This window comes from Varanus komodoensis, unplaced genomic scaffold, assembly GCF_004798865.1.
Source record: "Varanus komodoensis strain SLA01 unplaced genomic scaffold, ASM479886v1 scaffold258, whole genome shotgun sequence".
NCBI classification, from domain to species: domain Eukaryota; kingdom Metazoa; phylum Chordata; class Lepidosauria; order Squamata; family Varanidae; genus Varanus; species Varanus komodoensis.
This window is the reverse complement of record NW_025335680.1, coordinates 1-18,484: the sequence shown is the minus strand read 5'-3', so window position 1 is coordinate 18,484 and position 18,484 is coordinate 1. Positions and strand designations below refer to the sequence as shown.

The window sequence follows — 18,484 nt, the reverse complement described above, 5'->3', positions numbered from 1 at the left end:
CTTCATATTAGTTCATATGGCTTTGCATCTTAATATTCCAACATCTGAATGGTGCATTTCAGAAAAGCTGCCCTTCAGAAAGCTGGTCTCTTCCACATTCCACCTGGTATTGTAGTATCATCTGAATGCTTATGGTATTGAGTAAGTGTACTGTGAGGTGTAGGATTGGAGTGACAAACCTACACCTTCTGCTATAAGGTCTTATTCAAGGACAGTAAGATTTTATCTTTGACAAACATTTGAATAGATTCTGTTTATGCTTCAGAGAAGAAGGAGATGCTTTTTTGGAGACTAAATTACATCATTTCATCCCCATCAGCTCAGTTATGGCTTCACTGATCCAGCACTGAAAGACAAAATTCAATTCCCTTCTTTCTACCGGATGGTCCCAAATGAAGATACTCAGTCTGCTGGGATTGTTCAGCTATCCAAGCATTTCAGCTGGAACTGGATTGGGTTCATGGTTTCAGATGATGACGGTGGAGAAACCTTCCTTCGAACACTGAGACCAAAGTTCTTGCAGAGTAAGATTTGCATTGCTTGGACACTAGTGATTCCAAGAATGTCAGATTTTTCCCCAGATGAAATACTTCTAGCTAAATTAAGCATAATTTCATCTACTCTCTCACTGAGTGACAGCAATGTGATTCTTGTCTATGGAAACCAGCAGTCTCTGGAACTTCTGAGAATACATTTGCACATCAGTGAACTATATTATATGGAACCTGTAGAGAGGGTGTGGATCATAACAGCAGAATGGGACTACACCTTTGTATGGTCTGGGAAGCAATTCACCACCAAAACATTAAATGGCACCTTGTCATTCACTCTCCATACAAATAGAGTACCAGCATTTCAAGACTTTCTCAAGCACATAAATCCACACAAGGCAGTAGTTCCTTTCATCCAGGAATTCTGGTTCACTGCATTCCACTGTTCTTTCCCACAGTATGAGGCATATACACCAGGCAAGGAAACCTGCACAGGGGAGGAGAAGCTGGAGAGTCTTCCTGGATCTACCTTTGAAATGGAAATGTCTGGCCAGAGCTACAATATCTACAATGCTGTCTATGCTGTCGCACATGCTCTGCATGCCATGGATTTACTGACAGCCAAACAGAAATCAAGAGGCGATGTGGGCAGGTGGACCCTCTGGAATGTCCAACCATGGCAGGTAGTCACAGCTACAGGCAATCCATAGAACACCATAAGAGAAACATAGCAAAATAAATCAACCAGTGGGAGAAGACCCTGCTAGTAGATCCAGCTTTTAAGCACAACTGGAAAGGAAGATCTTGGCTTCTTCTGAGAGCAGTGGCAAAGGGGTAATCTCTGGTGTGCATCCCATCCACAGCTTTATCTTGTCACCTTTAAAACCCCTCTAAGCTATAGGACATCATTAGTATTCATCCCTCTGAACTCTTGCACCAGAACATTTGTTTGGGTGACTCTGAATTGTGCTGCTATGACAAAGGGAGGCCTTTATTTCCACCTCTTGCCATTCATCCCTAAATAAGCCTCTGCCATGACCCTCCTTACTCCCCTTTTTCTCAGACTAAAACTCCCCAATACCTTGGTGTTCCCGTTGGTCAAGATTGGACTGTTTGATTGCCCTTAGTAGATGAAACCTGTTAAACAAGAATGCACCCAAGAAAAATGATGGATACCATTTCACATATGAAACATGATATCTTCATAATTTTCAGAGCAGGCAAGACATTGGATGTGATCCTCACAACCTCTGGGCAGATGATATGCAAGACTTTGAGGAGATCTACACTGGATCTGGGAGTCTCAGCATTTCTGCAAAAGGAACTATTACAAGTGGGGCACATGCTAATGAATGCAGCATTGTTTCCAATGTGCCACACACAAGTGCAATGCAGGAGATAGAGGAGGAGTGGGAAAAGGGCTGCAGGCAGAGAACTGTTTTTGCTAGTCCATTAACTAGGTGCAAGTGGAAAACAACAAAGGAGTAGAGACTTTAACGAGACAGCTCTCTCCACCCCCTCACAAAAAATATTGGAGAAGGAAAAGGGGAGGGACAAGGCAGAAGTTGTGGGGCTGCTGGTGGCCATGGGGTGAAGCCAGCAGGACCAGCACTCATTCCTCTCCTCTGCAAAAGCAACAAGGGCAGCCCTGCTCCTACACTGGCTTTCCCACAATAAAGAAAATCAGTCAATGTGAGTCATTTGCAGGGCACAGAAGCCAATGTAATTGACTTCTCAGTAGACAGGTATTTCAGCAAGTGGTTCCTTGAGGAAAGAGGAGGAAGGAGACCATTGGAAAGGCAAGGAGGTCTGTATTTTCTTGAAAGGACAAGGAAGGCAGAGATGAGACAATGCAGCCCTCCAGTTGACCGGGCAAGTCAGAGAGTTGGAAATGGCCCTCCAAGGTGCCTTTGTTTTGCTGTTTTTTTGTTAGCTCAAATGCAAAGAAGCAAACAAGCCCAGGACTGATATTTTTTTTAAAGGGGGGATTAATTGACAGCTCCTTCTGCCCCCTCATAAAAAGTCATGGGGGAGGGATGGTGCAGCACCCTTTCCCCTCCAGCCAAAAGCACCTTCCAGCAAACAAATGAACATGTTTTCTCCTCTGCTTTAGTTGCATTGCTTCCTGAGAGGCATCCACTTCAACAATTCTGCTGGGGAAAAGATACATTTTGACGAGAAAGGGGCGCTTGCAAGGGGATATGATCTCATCAACCTGGTCACCTTCCCCAATGGATCTTTCCAGAGAGTCCAAATTAGAAGGTTGGATGCCAGAGTTTCTCCAGAAGAGGCATTCACCATTAATGCAAGTGCCATAGTCTGGAATCACAAGTTCAACCAGGTACAAATGTTCCTCCTTATTTTCATCATCATCATCTTGGGTATCAACAGCATCATTAATTAATCATATTACAGACACTGGAACCCAGGATGATTGATACATGATTAGAATATGCCAGTATATTGGTTACTTATTGAATACCTGATCAACACATTTCTTGAGCAATGGTGGAACAGATTGAGTGATTGATTGATTGATTGATTGATTGCGCACCTTTTTTCTTTTCTTTGTTTTTCTTTTCAGTGAATCTCTGCATGAGACATGGCAGAACTCCACTGTTCTGTTATGACTGCAGAAGGAGTAAGGCAAAGATGATGTGAGGCACATGGAAGCAGTAATGCAAATGTGCCTGATCATAAGAGGCTGGCTAAAGATGTGGCTAAGTGAAATCACAGTATGAAATGCCACCCTCAGCCCCACGTTGGCCCTTTGGCCTGCATTCCTCTTTGCCTGACTGCACTCACAGCTCATCACCAGTCTATCTCCCTCTAGAGATTTGCACAGTGTCATTTGGCCAATTACTTCTCTCTCTCTCTCTTTATTTTTATCCACACAGCACAACAATCTGTGCAACACCACCCAAACATTATACTAGAATATTTTAAAACCAAGTGAGGGTGCTACCTAACCAGGGGACAGAGTCCAGACAGCCAGAGGAATTTTTGGACTCCCACCTCCAACCTCAGAAACTTGGAGCTCCAAATCTGGAGCACTCTTTCTCCCCTGGCATGGAAGGAACCACAGCTGCTGGGATCGTTCACAAGACTACGTGGCATCCTGGTGGCATCCCAGCCTCCTTCCCTTGTGCTCCAAGGCAAAACACTTCCCCACACACACGGTTGCAACGGGGACTCAGAAGGGAGGAATGTCAGGAGCTCAAGAGGGGCTGGAGCCAAGGAGGTGTGATGGGTCCAAACAACAACCCAGACTCCTTCCTCCCCACCAATATGGCAGTCTTGATCAAATGCAGAGCATGAGTCCCACAGCAGGGGTTGCTGCCACGGAACTGTGCACCACTTATTATCCAGATCCGAAGACCTTCCTGTATTCTTGTGTTGAGGAAAACTGTAGCAGAGGGAATTACTTCTGCAGTGAAGATGAACTGCCAAGAGTATCGTGGTGAATGCAGCATAACTACCTGCAGGAGAAAAGATCAGATCCAGTGGTGGTGAACACTGATGTCAGAATGACTATTGTTCGAAATTCTGGATCCCCATTCTCAGTGCAGAAAACACTTTGGGTTTTCTTTTGGGAAGTGGTTATCCGTTGCTGCCCAAAAGCCAGAGGAAAAGTCATAAGCTTTCGCAGTCATCTGCAGCTGACCTGTCCTCCTGTGTGCTCCCTTCAGGTGCAGCCCCATTCCACCTGTGTGGAGAGCTGCCACCCTGGGCAGAGCATGGCCATCCAACAGGGGAAGCAAACATGTTGCTATGATTGCATGGTGTGTGCCCAAGGGCGGATCTCAATCCAGAGGGGTAAGTGAAGGAATACAGCGTTACTAGGGGAAAACACAGGATTTTTTTATTCAGACCTAATGTCATTCCTCTCAGTGTTGTCTACATACAAGTAGATGGATGTTGTTCCTTTAAAAGAGAACATTGTCAGAGAAAAATTATCACAGCCCTTGCAAGTAAGAAGTACCTTGCTTGTATTTTGCTTACTGCAAGATTACATTTGGAGGAAGCCATGTTTTTGTGTATTCTGGTTATACTGGGATATTGCTTCTTCCTTTCAGATGCGGACCAATGTGAGCTATGCCCAGAAGATCAGTATCCAAACAAGAAGCAAGACCAGTGTATTCCCAGAGAAATAATTTACCTCTCTTATATGGAGCCCTTGGGAGTTGCTCTGGCCTCCTTAGCTCTTGTCCTTTCAGCAGTCACAGCTGTTGTGATGGGGACCTTCAGCCTGCACTGGGACACCCCCATCGTCAAGGCCAACAACTGGAGCATCACGTGCGCCCTGCTCTGCTCTCTGCTGCTCTGCTTCCTCTGCTCCTTCCTATTCATTGGGAGGTCTGGGAAGGTGACCTGCCTTCTGAAGCAAAACTTGTTTGGCTTTGTCTTCTCCACTGCTGTTGCTTGTGTGTTAGCAAAGACCATCACAGTGGTCCTGGCCTTCATGGCCACTAAGCCTGGAAACAGCATGAGGAAATGGGTGGGGAGGAGACTGGCAGTATCAGTGATATGTTTATGTTCTTTCATTCAAGCTGTCATTTGCGTTGTGTGGCTGGCAACTTCTCCCCCCTTCCCAGAAGTGGACATGCACTCCCAGATTGATGCAATCATAGTTCAATGCAATGAAGGCTCAGCCCTCATGTTCTACCTGGTCCTGGGTTACATGGGCTTTTTGGCCACCATCAGCTTCACGGTGGCTTTCCTTGCCAGGAAGTTGCCCGACACCTTCAATGAAGCCAAGCTGATCACCTTCAGCATGTTGGTCTTCTGCAGTGTGTGGGTGTCCTTCGTGCCCACCTACCTGAGCACCAAGGGGAAGTACATGGTGGCTGTGGAGGTCTTCTCCATCCTGGCCTCTGGCACTGGCTTACTGGGTTGCATTTTCCTCCCTAAATGCTACGTTATAATATTCAGGCCTGAGCTGAACAGCAGAGAACAGCTAGTAAGGAAAAGGAATAGTGATGAGAAAATAGTGATGTAATCCTTAGGAATGGCAATCCGTTAAAACCTTTCAGATAATGCGATCCAAAATCCTTAAGGGCTTTATAAGGTGTAAGCAGCACTATGAATTGTGACCAGAATCTGATTAGCACCCTGTGAACCTGATGTAACAAAAGCGATGAACTAGCCCTAGTCACTAGTCTGTCTTCAAAATTCTGGACCAGCTGAAGTTCCTGAATTTTTTTCAAGAGCAGCACCATGCAAAGGACATTCCAGTAGTCTAAGTGGAATGTATCAAAATCACTTGTGAATGAGCACACCTGGTGTTGTAGCTTTAGCTGCATAAAGAAGCTCAAGGCCACACCCAAAACTTGATCATCCAGATTTAGGTCTGACTCAAGGAATACACCCAAAGTCTGAATTGGAACCTCTGTCTTTCTGTAGTGGTGATGGATATCAGTGTAGTGAAATGACTGTGTAGCTTAATGTCTCTCTTTATTTTCTTCCCATGTGAGTTTTGGCAGAAAAGGCTTATCAAAAAATGAGAGGCATCCAACTTCTTCAAAATAGGTCATGGTGTAACTGCAGAATATTAAGAACTAAAGAGACCTGCTTGTAAAGCTGCCATTCTGTCTATGTTTATACTTGTCCTCTTTTTCACTTCTTCACCCCTTCCTTCCAGTATCTTCCTTGTACTCCAGGTTCATAGGGTGATGTAAGCAGCCAAATGGCTTGGGACATCCCTGATTGTGGTTGCCCCTTATTAATAAAACTAACTGCAACTGCCTGAAGAGGGCCATCAGGACTGGGAGCATGCTGTAGAATTCAGAGATGTAATCTTATTTCTGTTCCAACATCAATCACGACTGATGTCTTCTAAAGCAGAGTTTCTTCCCCATTGTTCTGCTCAGGGCTACTTTGACTTCCTTGTTTCTCAGACTGTAGATTACAGGATTCAGCATGGATGTCACAACCGTGTAGAACAGGGCCAGCAGTTTATCACTCTCTGCTGAGTAGCTGGATTTGGGCCTAAGATATGTGATAATGCCTGAACCATAGAAGAGCGAGACCACAATGAGGTGGGAAGAACAGGTAGAGAAGGCCTTATGCCTGCCCTCGGCTGATGGCATTCTCAAAATAGAGCTGATGATGTATATGTAGGATGTGAGGATCAAAAGGAAAGGTGCTGTGATGAAGAGGAGGGCCACCATGTATACAGCAATGACGTTCATTGAGGTGTCTCCACAAGCTAGTGTCAGGAGAGGTGGGATGTCACAGAAGAAATGATTGATCTTGTTGGGTCCACAGTAGGTCAAGCTAAAGACATAGTTGGTTTGGCCCAGTCCCACCATCACTCCCACTGACCATGAGGCCACCGAGAGCTGGGCACAGACTCCCCAGTTCATTATGACACTGTAGTGCAGCGGTTTGCAGATGGCAACGTAGCGGTCATAGGCCATTGCCGCAAGCAGGCAGCATTCGGTGATGCCAAAAAGGGTGAAGAAGTACATCTGCGTGGCACAGCCCCAGAGAGAGATCTGTCCATTCCCTGATACCAGGCTGACTAGCATCTTGGGAACAATGGCCGTTGTGTAGCATATTTCTAACAGTGATAAGTTCGTCAAGAAAAAATACATGGGTGTGTGAAGGACTGGGTTTAATTTGATCACACTGGTGATGACCGTATTTCCAGCCAGTGACACGGTGTACATGGAGAGAACCAGTGCAAACAGGAGCATTCGCCACTGTGGAAGTTTGGAGAAGCCCACAAAAATGAACTCGCTCACCAGGGAAGAATGGTTGGCCATGATCCACATCAGAGAACATTCCATCTGCAGGACACAGAAGGAAATCCAGGAAGAACCTACATTTCTCTCTTCCTCCTTTTGTCTCCCTCCTCAATGTAGAGACGCTGAAGTTTCATTCTACTTGTTGGTCACCTCAAAATCTGGAAGTCCACACTTCTAGCCCCAGATGTATGGGTTATGGTATGAAGCTAAAAAGAACGTGGCTAGTAGCACACATATACAACCCAGAACATCTGGTCCTAAATTGAAAGCATGGATTTGAGTGCAACAATACCAGGACATGGATATAGAGGAGAACCGCAATATCTCCATCTATCTGCTGAGCAATTTGCCCAGTATTTGCTGCCACAGGGATGGCAATGGTGCCCAAGGGTCAGCGATGAAAAGGCTGCTGTGGTTATTTAATGGCATTCTTGTTTCTGCTGCTTTGCTGAATTCTCAATCAAATCCATTCCTTCTGGGAAGCAGAGTCCCCAAATCCTCCTTCTGTAATCACAACAATGAGCATCTTCTTCCCAGAAAAGGAAAAGGTAAAATCCTGCCTTAGAACCAGTGAATCTTCCCCCCACTTGTTGATCCAGAAGCAAAGAAGAGGAGCTAGGAGTCCTGGCTCATCCACCCCCAATCGTTTAAGCATACTGAAAAAGAAAAAGACCTTGGAGTTATTGTGGGCAACAGGCTAAATATGAGCCAACATTGTGATGCAGCTGCAAAAAGGACAAATGCTATTTTAGGATGCAATAATAGAAGTATTATTTCCAAAAAATGAGAAATAGAAGTCCCCCTATACTCCTCACTAATCAGACCTCATCTGGAATACTGTGTCCAGTTCTGGGCACCAAGATTTAAGAAAGAGGCAGAAAAATTAGAAAGGGTCCAGAGCAGGGCAACAAAAATGATTTGGGATTTGGAAACATTGCCCTATGAGAAGAGACTGAGATAACTGGGCATGTTCAGCCTTAAGAAGAGAAGACTGAGGAGAGACATGATATCCCTTTATAAGGCCCTCAAAGACTGTCACAAAGAGGAAGGGCAAGATCTCTTCTCGCCAATACCAGAGTGCAAGACACGAAATAATCAACTCAAGTTGTGACAACACAGATTCAGGCTGGACATCAGGAAAAGTTTCCTCACTGTCAGAGCAATACAACAAAGGAACCAGCTGCCTAGGGAGGTTGTGGGCTGTCCCACACTAGAGACATTCAAAAAGAAACTGGACAGCCATCTTAGTGGGATGGTGTACCTTGGTGTCCTGCAACGGCAGGGGGTTGGACTGATGGCCTTCATGGTCCTTTCCAACACTGCTGTTCTATGATTCTATGTTTAAGCCATTAAGCTGGAGCCAGAATCTCCCTGCCTCAATAAGAAGAGATCTGCTCTCAGTAGGTCCCTCCACCTGGTATTTGGCAGTCCCACCTGTACCTCAGCTCACCTAATTCAGCAGCTTCTCCTGACTCTCTCTGTATATTATTTTCAGAGACAGGAGGGGCTACCACAAGAAGGCAAGGACACAATTGTGCACTTCCTCCAGCCCAGTTGATGCAGCTTATATCTGGATCCAGTAGCTTCCACATAGCCTGACGTGCCTGATCCTGCCTAATCTTGGAAGTTAGGCAGGGTCAGGCCTGGTCAGAATTGGGATTGGTGACTTGAGTGTATAATTCTATGATTATTGCTGTAAGCTGCCCAGAGAGCTTTGGCTATGGGCAGTACAAAAATGTAATCATCATCATCATCATCATCATCCAGCCCATTGATTCCAACTGAGCACAGCCAGTTTATTCAACCAAAGCAATTGCCTGATCTCTTCCCATGTCTGATGCCTTTTCAGACCATTGACCCATGTAGCTCATTGTCTTCTCTGATGGGCTGGCAACAGCTCTCCAAAGTCTCAGATGGAAACTTTCCCAGTCCTACTAGCAAGGAACCTTCAGCTGACTAGAAGTTTTCCACTGGGCAGAGATTTCCCTGATATAAGGTGCATGCACTGCCCCTACTAGAAGGAAAGACAGCACACCTTTTGACTTGAGAGATGAGCTGTTTGCTAACCCAGACTGGAAAGGAAAAGCACATCTATCTGTATTTCTTCTAACATAGAAACAAAAGGAGAAAAATCCCCATTCTTCTGCACAGCTGCAAATGTTTCAAGAGCTTGAAACCTTCAAAACAGACCTTCCAGGGGTCCAGCTAGATTACCTTGCCTTTACCCACCACCTCCAGCCGGAGGTCTCTGCAAAATTCATACACATGGCCTAAAAGCAAAACCCCACCCCTGTTGTTTGTCCCGAGCACCAGGTCTTCAAAAGACAGAGGGTGTCTTAACCTGGAGGAGCTATTTAGCTACCATGGCAGATCATTCTTTACATTAGACTACGTTCCATGAAGTTGCCAGATCTTTTCCAGGTCCAAGAATCAGTGCTTGGTCATGTGGAAGATAGAGAGTTTTGCTCCAGAGAGCAGGAAAAGAACTAGTGGGTGAAAATGAGTCAAGCAGGTTTCAGCTAAACCATAGCAGAAACTTCCTAACAGAAGCTGTGGAATCTCTTTCACTGGAGGCATGTAAGCAGAGGTTTCACAGCCATCTAAGAGTGATGCTGCAGCTGCATCTACATTGCTGAGCCTCCAAGAGATTGCCTTAGATCAGTTCTATTATCAGATTATTGATTCATTGCAATGGGATTGAATAGGGATTTTAATGGATGGTTGATTCATGCTCCATCCATTGGGAGAATTGGAGCATGGGAGAATCCACTGGAGAACTCACAAGACTGGCTCCAAAGACAAAGCAATCCATGCTAAATTGTTAGTTTCATCATGGAAACTCAATATTGGACACTTTATTGTAGAAAGCAGTTTGGGATATCGTCCAACTTTGGTCTCAGGGAAGACCCTAAACTAGATATCCCATGCTTTCTGGGTGCATTTAGCACCGTGCTTCCATTTCCTGAATCATTCCATTTGAACCACAACCTCAGCTGCAATTGGACTCTATATATGAATTAGTGGATTGTACGTGGGTTGCTTCAGAATTCTGGAAGCAGTAAATGATTCTTGTGTCTCCCAGACCTCCACACAAGCAACAGGCAAACTGACTCGTGTGAGGAAAACAACTGGATTCATGGAACAACCGTGAGCTGGAACACATTTTTAGAAGGGGCCCTGGTATCGTTCAACACCTCCCTGCTCAAACATACAGAAATCTTGCACTTACCTCTGATAACAGGGCCCAACCTTTCATCTGGACAGAACCTTCCAGTCTGGACTAGCAGATGCCTTTCTACCATTGCCTCATTCCTCAGAAGGCCTCATCAGCAGACCAATTCCCTCCCTTTCCCAGAAGTATTCCAGCATGACATGCCCCTTTGGGTGCATCTTCCACAGGGATCAGCCCTCCAGCCCTCTTAGATGTTCTTCAAAACACCAGCTTCCTTGGAGACTGATAGAAAACACGATACAGCACCGCTTTATGCTGTAAATTCACCATTTACATTGATCTGCTTATATGGAATAGAAACCTTAGCAGCCCCAAACTTTTCCCTTTGCTCTGGTAGAGAGTGAGATTATCATGATGTGTTTGCAAAGATTTACTTTTAAATCCCTTGCTATATATTTTTCCCAAGGCAACTTACAATTTTTTTTAATCTATTCTACAAATCGGTACATAGGCCCTTCTAAACACAAACGTTAAACACCTAAAGTCACTTTTTACAATTGCATATGCTATGCTGATCACATAAAGTTGGAGGCCAATGCAGTCCTGTGGCATAAGTAGTCAATGATCTTTATTTAGAGAGGCTGCACCAAAGTGCACTAGTACGCATGGATCAGAAAAACTAGCCAGGGAAATAGCCATTTGTATGCAGTCTGGATATTAAGGCAGAATTTTGCTTCAGCAAGGTGAGATGTTAGCCATGCCCATGCTATTTGCCTCTGAAATAAAGTCAAAGCAAGGTCTGATGAACTCTGACACACAGTTCTTGCTATGCCCGTGGAGACACAAGGCGGAGGGGCTCCGCATTGAGCCCATCTTTATTGACCCCGGGGCTGAACATGGGGTAGAGGCGCTCTAAGAAGACCTCTGAAAAGGTGTAGATGTGAGCCATGGTGTCAGCGTCATAAAAGGAGACCTGTCCCCCTTCGTAATCCAGGTAGACTCCCACTTTCTGGGGCCTGATTTTGAGGGAGAGCTGCTTGGAGGGAGAGTCGAGGGCCTTGTATTCACTGCCATTCCGCAGCCAGATGGCCCAGAAGCCATGGCTGGGCTTGACTTTCACTTTTGCTTCCTTTCTGTTGACGGACTCCGCGGCCACTCCAATGTCCCAGCTGGTTTTATCCCCCACTTCCACCTCCCAGTAATGGCGTCCTGAGGTAAAGCCCTGGGCTCCCAGCACACACACCGACTTGCTGAACCTTTCGGGCCCATCCGGGACCTCTTCCTCCGGGTTGTCCTCCAGACGGACACTCTCAAGGTCCCTGGAGAGCACAAGGTTGGGGTGGTTGGTGGCAGGATCCAAGGTCACATGGCAGGGAGCTGTAAGAAGACCAAAACAGAGATTGCCTCTATTCACCAGCATTTGAAAAGAGATAAATCAAACATCTACTTGAAACATTAAAAAAATCTCATCACACATCCCAGGCAAGAAAGCCTGATGCTCAAAATGTAGATACTAAATTCCTCAGAAGCCACAAAACTAGAGTTCCCAGGAATCTTTGTAGCAGAAGGAGATGTCCAGCTATGTCCAAGTTCTTGCCCAGCTGTATGTCTCTGGAATACCCCAGTGGGTGTGATATGGTAATCCAGTGTGGTGTAGTGGTTAAGGGACTCGGGCGATTGGGTTCTAGTCCTCCAGTGGTGGCCATTCCTCATGCCAAACACAGCTGGTTGCAGGGCAAACTCCAGGAGTGTCTCACTTCCAGCTACAGCCACCTTTTGGGCTGCTGGTGGTGGTGCAGAAGGTTGATGGTTGCACCACTGGAGCTTGGTGATCATTCACACAGATCATTCACACAGAGCTTGGCCCTAGCCTACTGCATCAGTAACTTCTTACCACTCTTGATACTCACAAGGTCTCAGGGCCGGCAGCATCTCTTTCCATACGGTGAACTGAATAGGCCCCTTAAACTGGCCCAGGTTGAAATCACGGGAGACCACAGGCAGTGGTGAGCCTTTTTCCTCACTGGGGCAGTACCTGCAAGGACAGGTCAGGCATGAAGTTGGACTTCCTTTGGCTCAGATCCCATTTTGGGGAAGCTCTTGAGGCCACATTCCAGGGGCATGTGGCAAAAGAAGCAAGGCAGTGAACCAAAACTAATCATCTTTCAGCTTCCTGCTGATGTGGCCTGAGAAGCATTGGAGTGCTTTAGAATGGGAAAAAGCAGTGAAATAGAAAGACCAGGAAATCAGCAAACTATTGGCATTTGGGAATGGGGGAGGGACCAGAGGAAGGGGGTGTGGCTGCCCAGAGAAGCCCCAACAGCTGGACTGGGGCTCCAAGGAGGTCAGGCTTCACACCCTGGGCCAGATGTTCTTCAACCCCTGCCACCAAGTTTTAGGGTGCAGCCAAATGGCTTAGCACTATCGATCATAAAACACTGCACAGCTATGTCTTCTTTTTTTTTCCCTGACTTTTTTCTGTTAAGAAAAGAGATGGCAGCAAAAAAAAACACAGGAGGACAACAAATGGAAAACGCCAACACTTCGCTCCCCTGAAAAAATCTGCGAATGAGGCAGGGTGACTGCACAATGGAGCGCCTTAAAATTCAACCAGACTATCCCCATGCATGCCATAACCTAGCCTTTATCTCCCCCTGGTGGCCAGATCTGAGAGTGCTGCATTTATAAGGCTCCTTTAGTCTCCTAAACATTTTGCCTGTGCTAAATTTCCCAAGGGAATGAGGAGCCTAATACATGTTTTAAACTGGACCATAACCATTACTAGCAATGCACAGACACGGAGGAAAACACGGATGTTCCAACTGGGATGTTGTGTCACAGGCTGAGTGTTGCTTGTTGGTTAAAAAATCAGGATGGGAAATGATGCGTGGAATTACAAAAGCAAAACATCCTCCATAAGGAAAACAAGGAGATGTTGGTAGGAACTTTGCTACAGCTACAATTATGCCCCTGCATAAGAAAGAAGCAGGGCTAAGGGCCAAATTCGGCATTCTGGAATAGTTCCATCAGATAGGAAAAAAGGAAGAGATCCAACTTTAACAACAGAAAGTGGGGAGGGGAGAGGACCACTGAATGTTCCCCACGCCCTTCATGTTCAGCCCCATTATCTTCTGCTTTCCCAGAGACTTTTACCCAGCTGAAGCCTCTTAGCAGATATGGGAGAAAACCAACAGGCAGAACAAATATGGGGGAATTAAACAGTGGATGAGACAAAGTTCTGTATAACTCACTCCAGGCATCATTCTGCTTTGTTTCCTTCTATGTGGTTTGGAATAATTATCTGCTTCTCACACACACCCCTCAGTCATTGTCCTGTCTCACTGGGCCCTAAAAACAGGCACCATCTGATACTTCAGAGGAAGTCAGGATGACCGAGCAGTCTAAGGCGCTGTGTTCAGGTCGCAATCTCCCCTGGGGGCATGGGTTCGAATCGCACTTCTGACAAACAGCTTTTAGAAAACATATTGGGTATGGAATGGGCTTCCATGGGAGGTGGTTGAAGCCCCATCAGTCAGGGTGTTCAAGAATAGGCTGGACATGCACATGGTAGGCATGTCATGAGCAGAGCCAGCTGGAGCTGGGGTTCGACTAGATGGCCCAGGAGGTCCCTTCTGACTCACTCTGTTTCTGTTATTTCACCCAGTTTGTTTCTCCGGGTTCTGGCATAAAAGGAAGGAACTACATCAGAAAAAGCTACATCAGAAAGACAGGGCGGATTCATTTTGCTGCCAAAGGCCAAGGTCAAGATGGGACCCCCCTCCTGTATCGAGACCAGCTAGATTGATAGCTGAATCTTTCTTCAATGTCAGCATCTCCCATCATGCCAGGATACAGTCCGCTAGCTTAGGGGGCACAGTGCAGGCCAATTAGCCCACAGCTCTTCCACTTTCCTGCCACCTCCAAGCACCTGCCTAGGACTCACAGCAGAGGCCTGAACTCCTGCAGTGCACCTCAACCTCACAGAAAAGCTCTCCAGACCAAGGAGAACATGTCCCCAGAGAGGCCAAGTAGTTGCAGAGTTGGGGAGATGGAGAGAGAAGCTGAGCCCCAATAAGCCGATGGTCTACTCACTTTTCCATGAAGGCTTTGATGTCCTGTGGAAAGAGAAGGCAGGGATTAGCTGGAGAATAGCAGTCCCAAAGAGGCTTCTCATCTTGGCCTCCATGGAAGCTCTTAAAGAACGAGCAACCTTCACTGATCGCAGTGTTCCCACCTAGTGAATAATGAAGCGAAGCAGAACAACAGAACCGCCCCTCTTGGAGGGCCTCTGTTGACTCACTCCAAAATGATCACTGCTCTTTCTTGCAGCTAGATCATCACTTTGCTAAGTCACTCATGGTTAGTTGGTGACTTCAGTGTTGCACAACAAAAACCTGTTGCGACTTCCTCCCATGTGGTTTTTATACTACTGAGTCTTCTACCTCCCCTGCCCCCATTTTTAACATTTGCAGAATGGGTGGTGTTAAATTTCACTCTTTAACAACCTGGTAGATAAAGGTCATTGTTTAAAAAGTTTAATCCTGTCTTCTCTACAACATTGACATTTCTTCCAGACTTTACATCAGCTGAGAATTTTATCAGCTCAGTTTTTTGTGTCTTCATTTGAAACATAAGACTTCTGGAAAATATGTGGAAAAGACAGTGTTACACAGGGGTCATTTGATAGGCAATGACAAGCCATTTGGTAGGTGATAATCAGAAAAAAAGAAATTTACTACATTTGCATCTTAAGTGGGGAAAAAGAAGGTCTGAAACCCATGATCGATTTTGGATAATTTGCAATAGATCAGCAAGGGTTCCTGATTCTTGATTACTTCGTGATGGCTTCAGAATGACTCCAATTACCATAATTTACATTGCTGACATAAAGAAAAGCCACAATAGCCATAGGCGGGTTTTGTGTGGGGAAGGACTGGGAGATCCATTTAGTTCCCTCAAATTTTGAAATCAGAATTCTTTAGTTCTATGTATGAACTTTTCTACACAAGTCTGTATATCTGCTGTGTCGCGTTTCATTTCTGTTGCAGGATCGAGATCCAAGCACTGCAAAAAGAATGTTCCTTTTCTTGCTTTTCTATATATAACCTCTAGGTGGCACTGTAGCATAGCGGAATAACAGAAAAACACACATGTTTTCCTGCGTTTTCCTTAAATACCACCTCACTTTTTCTGCTCTAAAGAAACTCACTGCAAGAGCCATTTAAAATCAGAAGCAAAATTAGATGTCAGTGACATAATCTACAGAACCCATAAAAACATGTGTAGGGAATAAGGAGTGTGTAACAAATGCCAGGTATAGAAAAGCTCCTTATGTCATCTCACACGGAGAAAGAGAGAGAGAAAGAGGGGGAGAGGGAGAGAAAGACCAGATACTGCATGCCTGAAGTCTGTCCACATCTCAGTTTATATAGTATATGCCAGGGGTGGTCAGACTTGCTCAATGGAAGAGCCACATGTGGTAAATGTCGCATGTTTGAAAGCTGCAAGTGGGCTGGGGCAGCACGTAGCAAGCTGAAGCCCACAGGCAGTGGAGGCAGTTGGCAAGCAGCTAATTTTAAAAATTGAAGCAGATCCTGAAATAGCATTAGTGTTAATGTTTTATGAAAAGAAATGGAAATGGAACAGTAAAGAATTAATAATAAATTTGGTAGCCGCAGCAAAATTGATAATAGCAAAGAACAAGAAGGAGAAATGGGACTGAGAAAGAAGAATTGTAGTGATATATGGGGTTCATTTATTTAATACTTTTTTTAAAGGAAGGGCACTAAACCTTTAGTTGATTCAGTGCAATTTCGGATTGAAGGGGGCATTCTTGAAGGAGCAGAAAGAAGTAGAAGTAAGGAAGATGAAAGAAATAAAGGTATAAATATTACATATTTAGTCATGGTCCTAGTGATGGGGCGCTACAGCTGTGGTTTTTTGTTTGTTTGTTTGTTTTTCTATATATAGTTTTTCCTGTATTTTGTGTTGTTGGTTTTTTTAAAAAATATATTATGTATGATATACTTGCATAGTTTTTTAATTATCCTATTATTTTTAAGCAAGTGGCAAGCAAATATCCATGGGTGCCGAAGCAGCAAGCCGCAAAATAAATTCAAAGAGCTGCAGGCAGCTCCCAAGCCTCGGACTGACCATCCCTGGTATATGCTGATTGACAAATCTGAAATGCCCTAGAACAGATCTGGGGACAAGCCTACAAAAGAAAAAGGGAAATTGCCAAACTCCAGAGATGCACTGGCGTTCCCTGCAGATCCACTGACCTTAAGGAAGTTTTCAGGGTCCTGCTGCTCCTTAAGCCGGGCTTGGATCTTGGCCACCTGCTCCTCAGCCACTCGGATTTGCTCTTGCCCGTTACGTTGGTTCCTTTCCAGTTCGCTGAGAAGCAGCTCTTCCTCATGCCGGATCTCCCTCCTCATTGCCGCCTCCTTCTCCTGGAGCCACTGGTGGAGTTCGATGAACTGAATCGAGAGGTGATGTTCCAGTCGAAGGCGTTGGGCCTTGGCAGGAGAAATTGCAGAGACAGGAAGAATGTGTGAAGGCACGCCATCTCGGATCTGCCAGCCCGGACTGTGGGACTACTGTGCTTCTGGTGAAGATCTCAGAAGCTGCATTCCCATTGCAGGCAGGGCCAAAACCAGAAGGGGCAGGGCCATAAACATCAGCATATTTTTGCATAAAACGTTTGCTGTCAGTCATGGAGAGTGCATCCAAGCAATCAGAAGACCGAGACTTGGAAAGGCAGCAGAGAAGGAACTAGAAAAGTTTGTCATGTGTAAGGATATTTCAGTGGAGATCAGGGCCACGATCATCCACACTGTGGTATTCCCAATCACTATATATGGGTGAGAGAGCTGGACTGTGATGAAAGCTGCCAGGAAGGAAATTGATGCATTTGAAATATGGTGCTGGAGGAGGGCTTTGCGAATACCCTGGATGGCCAGAAAGATGAACAAGTGGGTCCCAGATCAAATCAATCCAGAGCTGTCCCTGGTAGCAAAAATGACTAGAAACATAGAAACAGAGCGAGTCAGAAGGGGGTCTCCCAGGCCATCTAGTCTGACCTCCGGCTCCAGCCGGCTCCGCTCATGACTAAACTGAGGCTGTTGTACTTTGGGGACATCATGAGTAGAGAAGACTCACTGGAGAAGACAATGATGCTAGGGAGGACCAAAGGCAGAAGAAGAAAAGGGAGGTCAAATGTGAGGTGGATGGGCTCCACCAGGGAAGTCACAGGCTTGAATTTACAAGAGCTGAGCAGGGCAATCAGTGGCAAGGGGAAATGGAGCGTAGCCCTTGGGGACTCGTGGGAGTCTGAATTTGGACCCCAGTCTTGTGACCTGCACTCTTGGCTTAGAGATTTCCCAAAGCACAAAGACTTGGCCATTCTTTTCTCCACCCTGAGGAACATTCCACATCCATAAAATGGCATTGTGGGTAAATAGCAGACTACCTGCCCAAAAGCCAGTAAACAGAAAAGGCTGGAGGAAGGAAAAACATTTCGGGAAATGGCAAAGGGTAGCCTGCAAGAGACAGTTGTTGGTGGGAGAAAAATGGCTGCACGCCACCCTCCCAAACTGGATTGGGACCTTTAGGGACGCTTTTCCTTCAAAGTAGACAGTGAAGACCACTTTTAAAGCATGATTGATGTAATGTGAAGTTTGGCTGTAAGAAAAAAGGGACAGAAACATGGTAGAGGATTAAACTTACTGCAATTTCTGGAACTTTCTGGGCCCTCTGCTCTTGCAGCAATTTTTCTGCCTGGGCTTTTGATTCCAGTGATGTTTGAGAAGCTGTTAGGATCTCCTGGATGGAAGAACAGACACGGGAAAGTATGAAAAACAAAAATGCAACTCTTATTTGCTTATTTGCTGTCATGGGTCATGTTTGCCTGCCAACTGGCCAGAACACAAAGTAGCCTAGATAGGAATTGGTTGGGAGTACTTCGGGATGCACTTGCCAAAAAAGCGAGGGACACTACTGGTTTTTCTCATCAGCCATTAGAGGAGCAACAGATGGGCCATGGACCAGGCCTTCTGAGTACCACTCCGATC

At 45.6% G+C, this 18,484-nt stretch overlaps 2 protein-coding genes across 2 annotated transcripts; both read right to left on the bottom strand.

Annotated features, from left to right (window-relative positions):
* Window positions 1-6,310: 6,310 nt before the first annotated feature.
* On the bottom strand, window positions 6,311-7,264 carry LOC123024895 (olfactory receptor 10AG1-like). The gene has a single exon (XM_044433085.1). It carries the CDS (start codon window positions 7,256-7,258, stop codon window positions 6,311-6,313), a length of 948 nt encoding a protein of 315 aa, XP_044289020.1. The 5' UTR covers window positions 7,259-7,264.
* Window positions 7,265-11,082: 3,818 nt separating this feature from the next.
* On the bottom strand, window positions 11,083-18,236 carry LOC123024893 (zinc-binding protein A33-like; the record flags this gene model as incomplete). Its single annotated transcript, XM_044433082.1, has 5 exons — window positions 11,083-11,789; window positions 12,323-12,447; window positions 14,505-14,527; window positions 16,694-16,930; window positions 18,141-18,236. Coding segments are annotated over 5 exons (1,032 nt in total), but the record flags the coding sequence as incomplete, so codon positions are not given.
* Window positions 18,237-18,484: the final 248 nt, after the last annotated feature.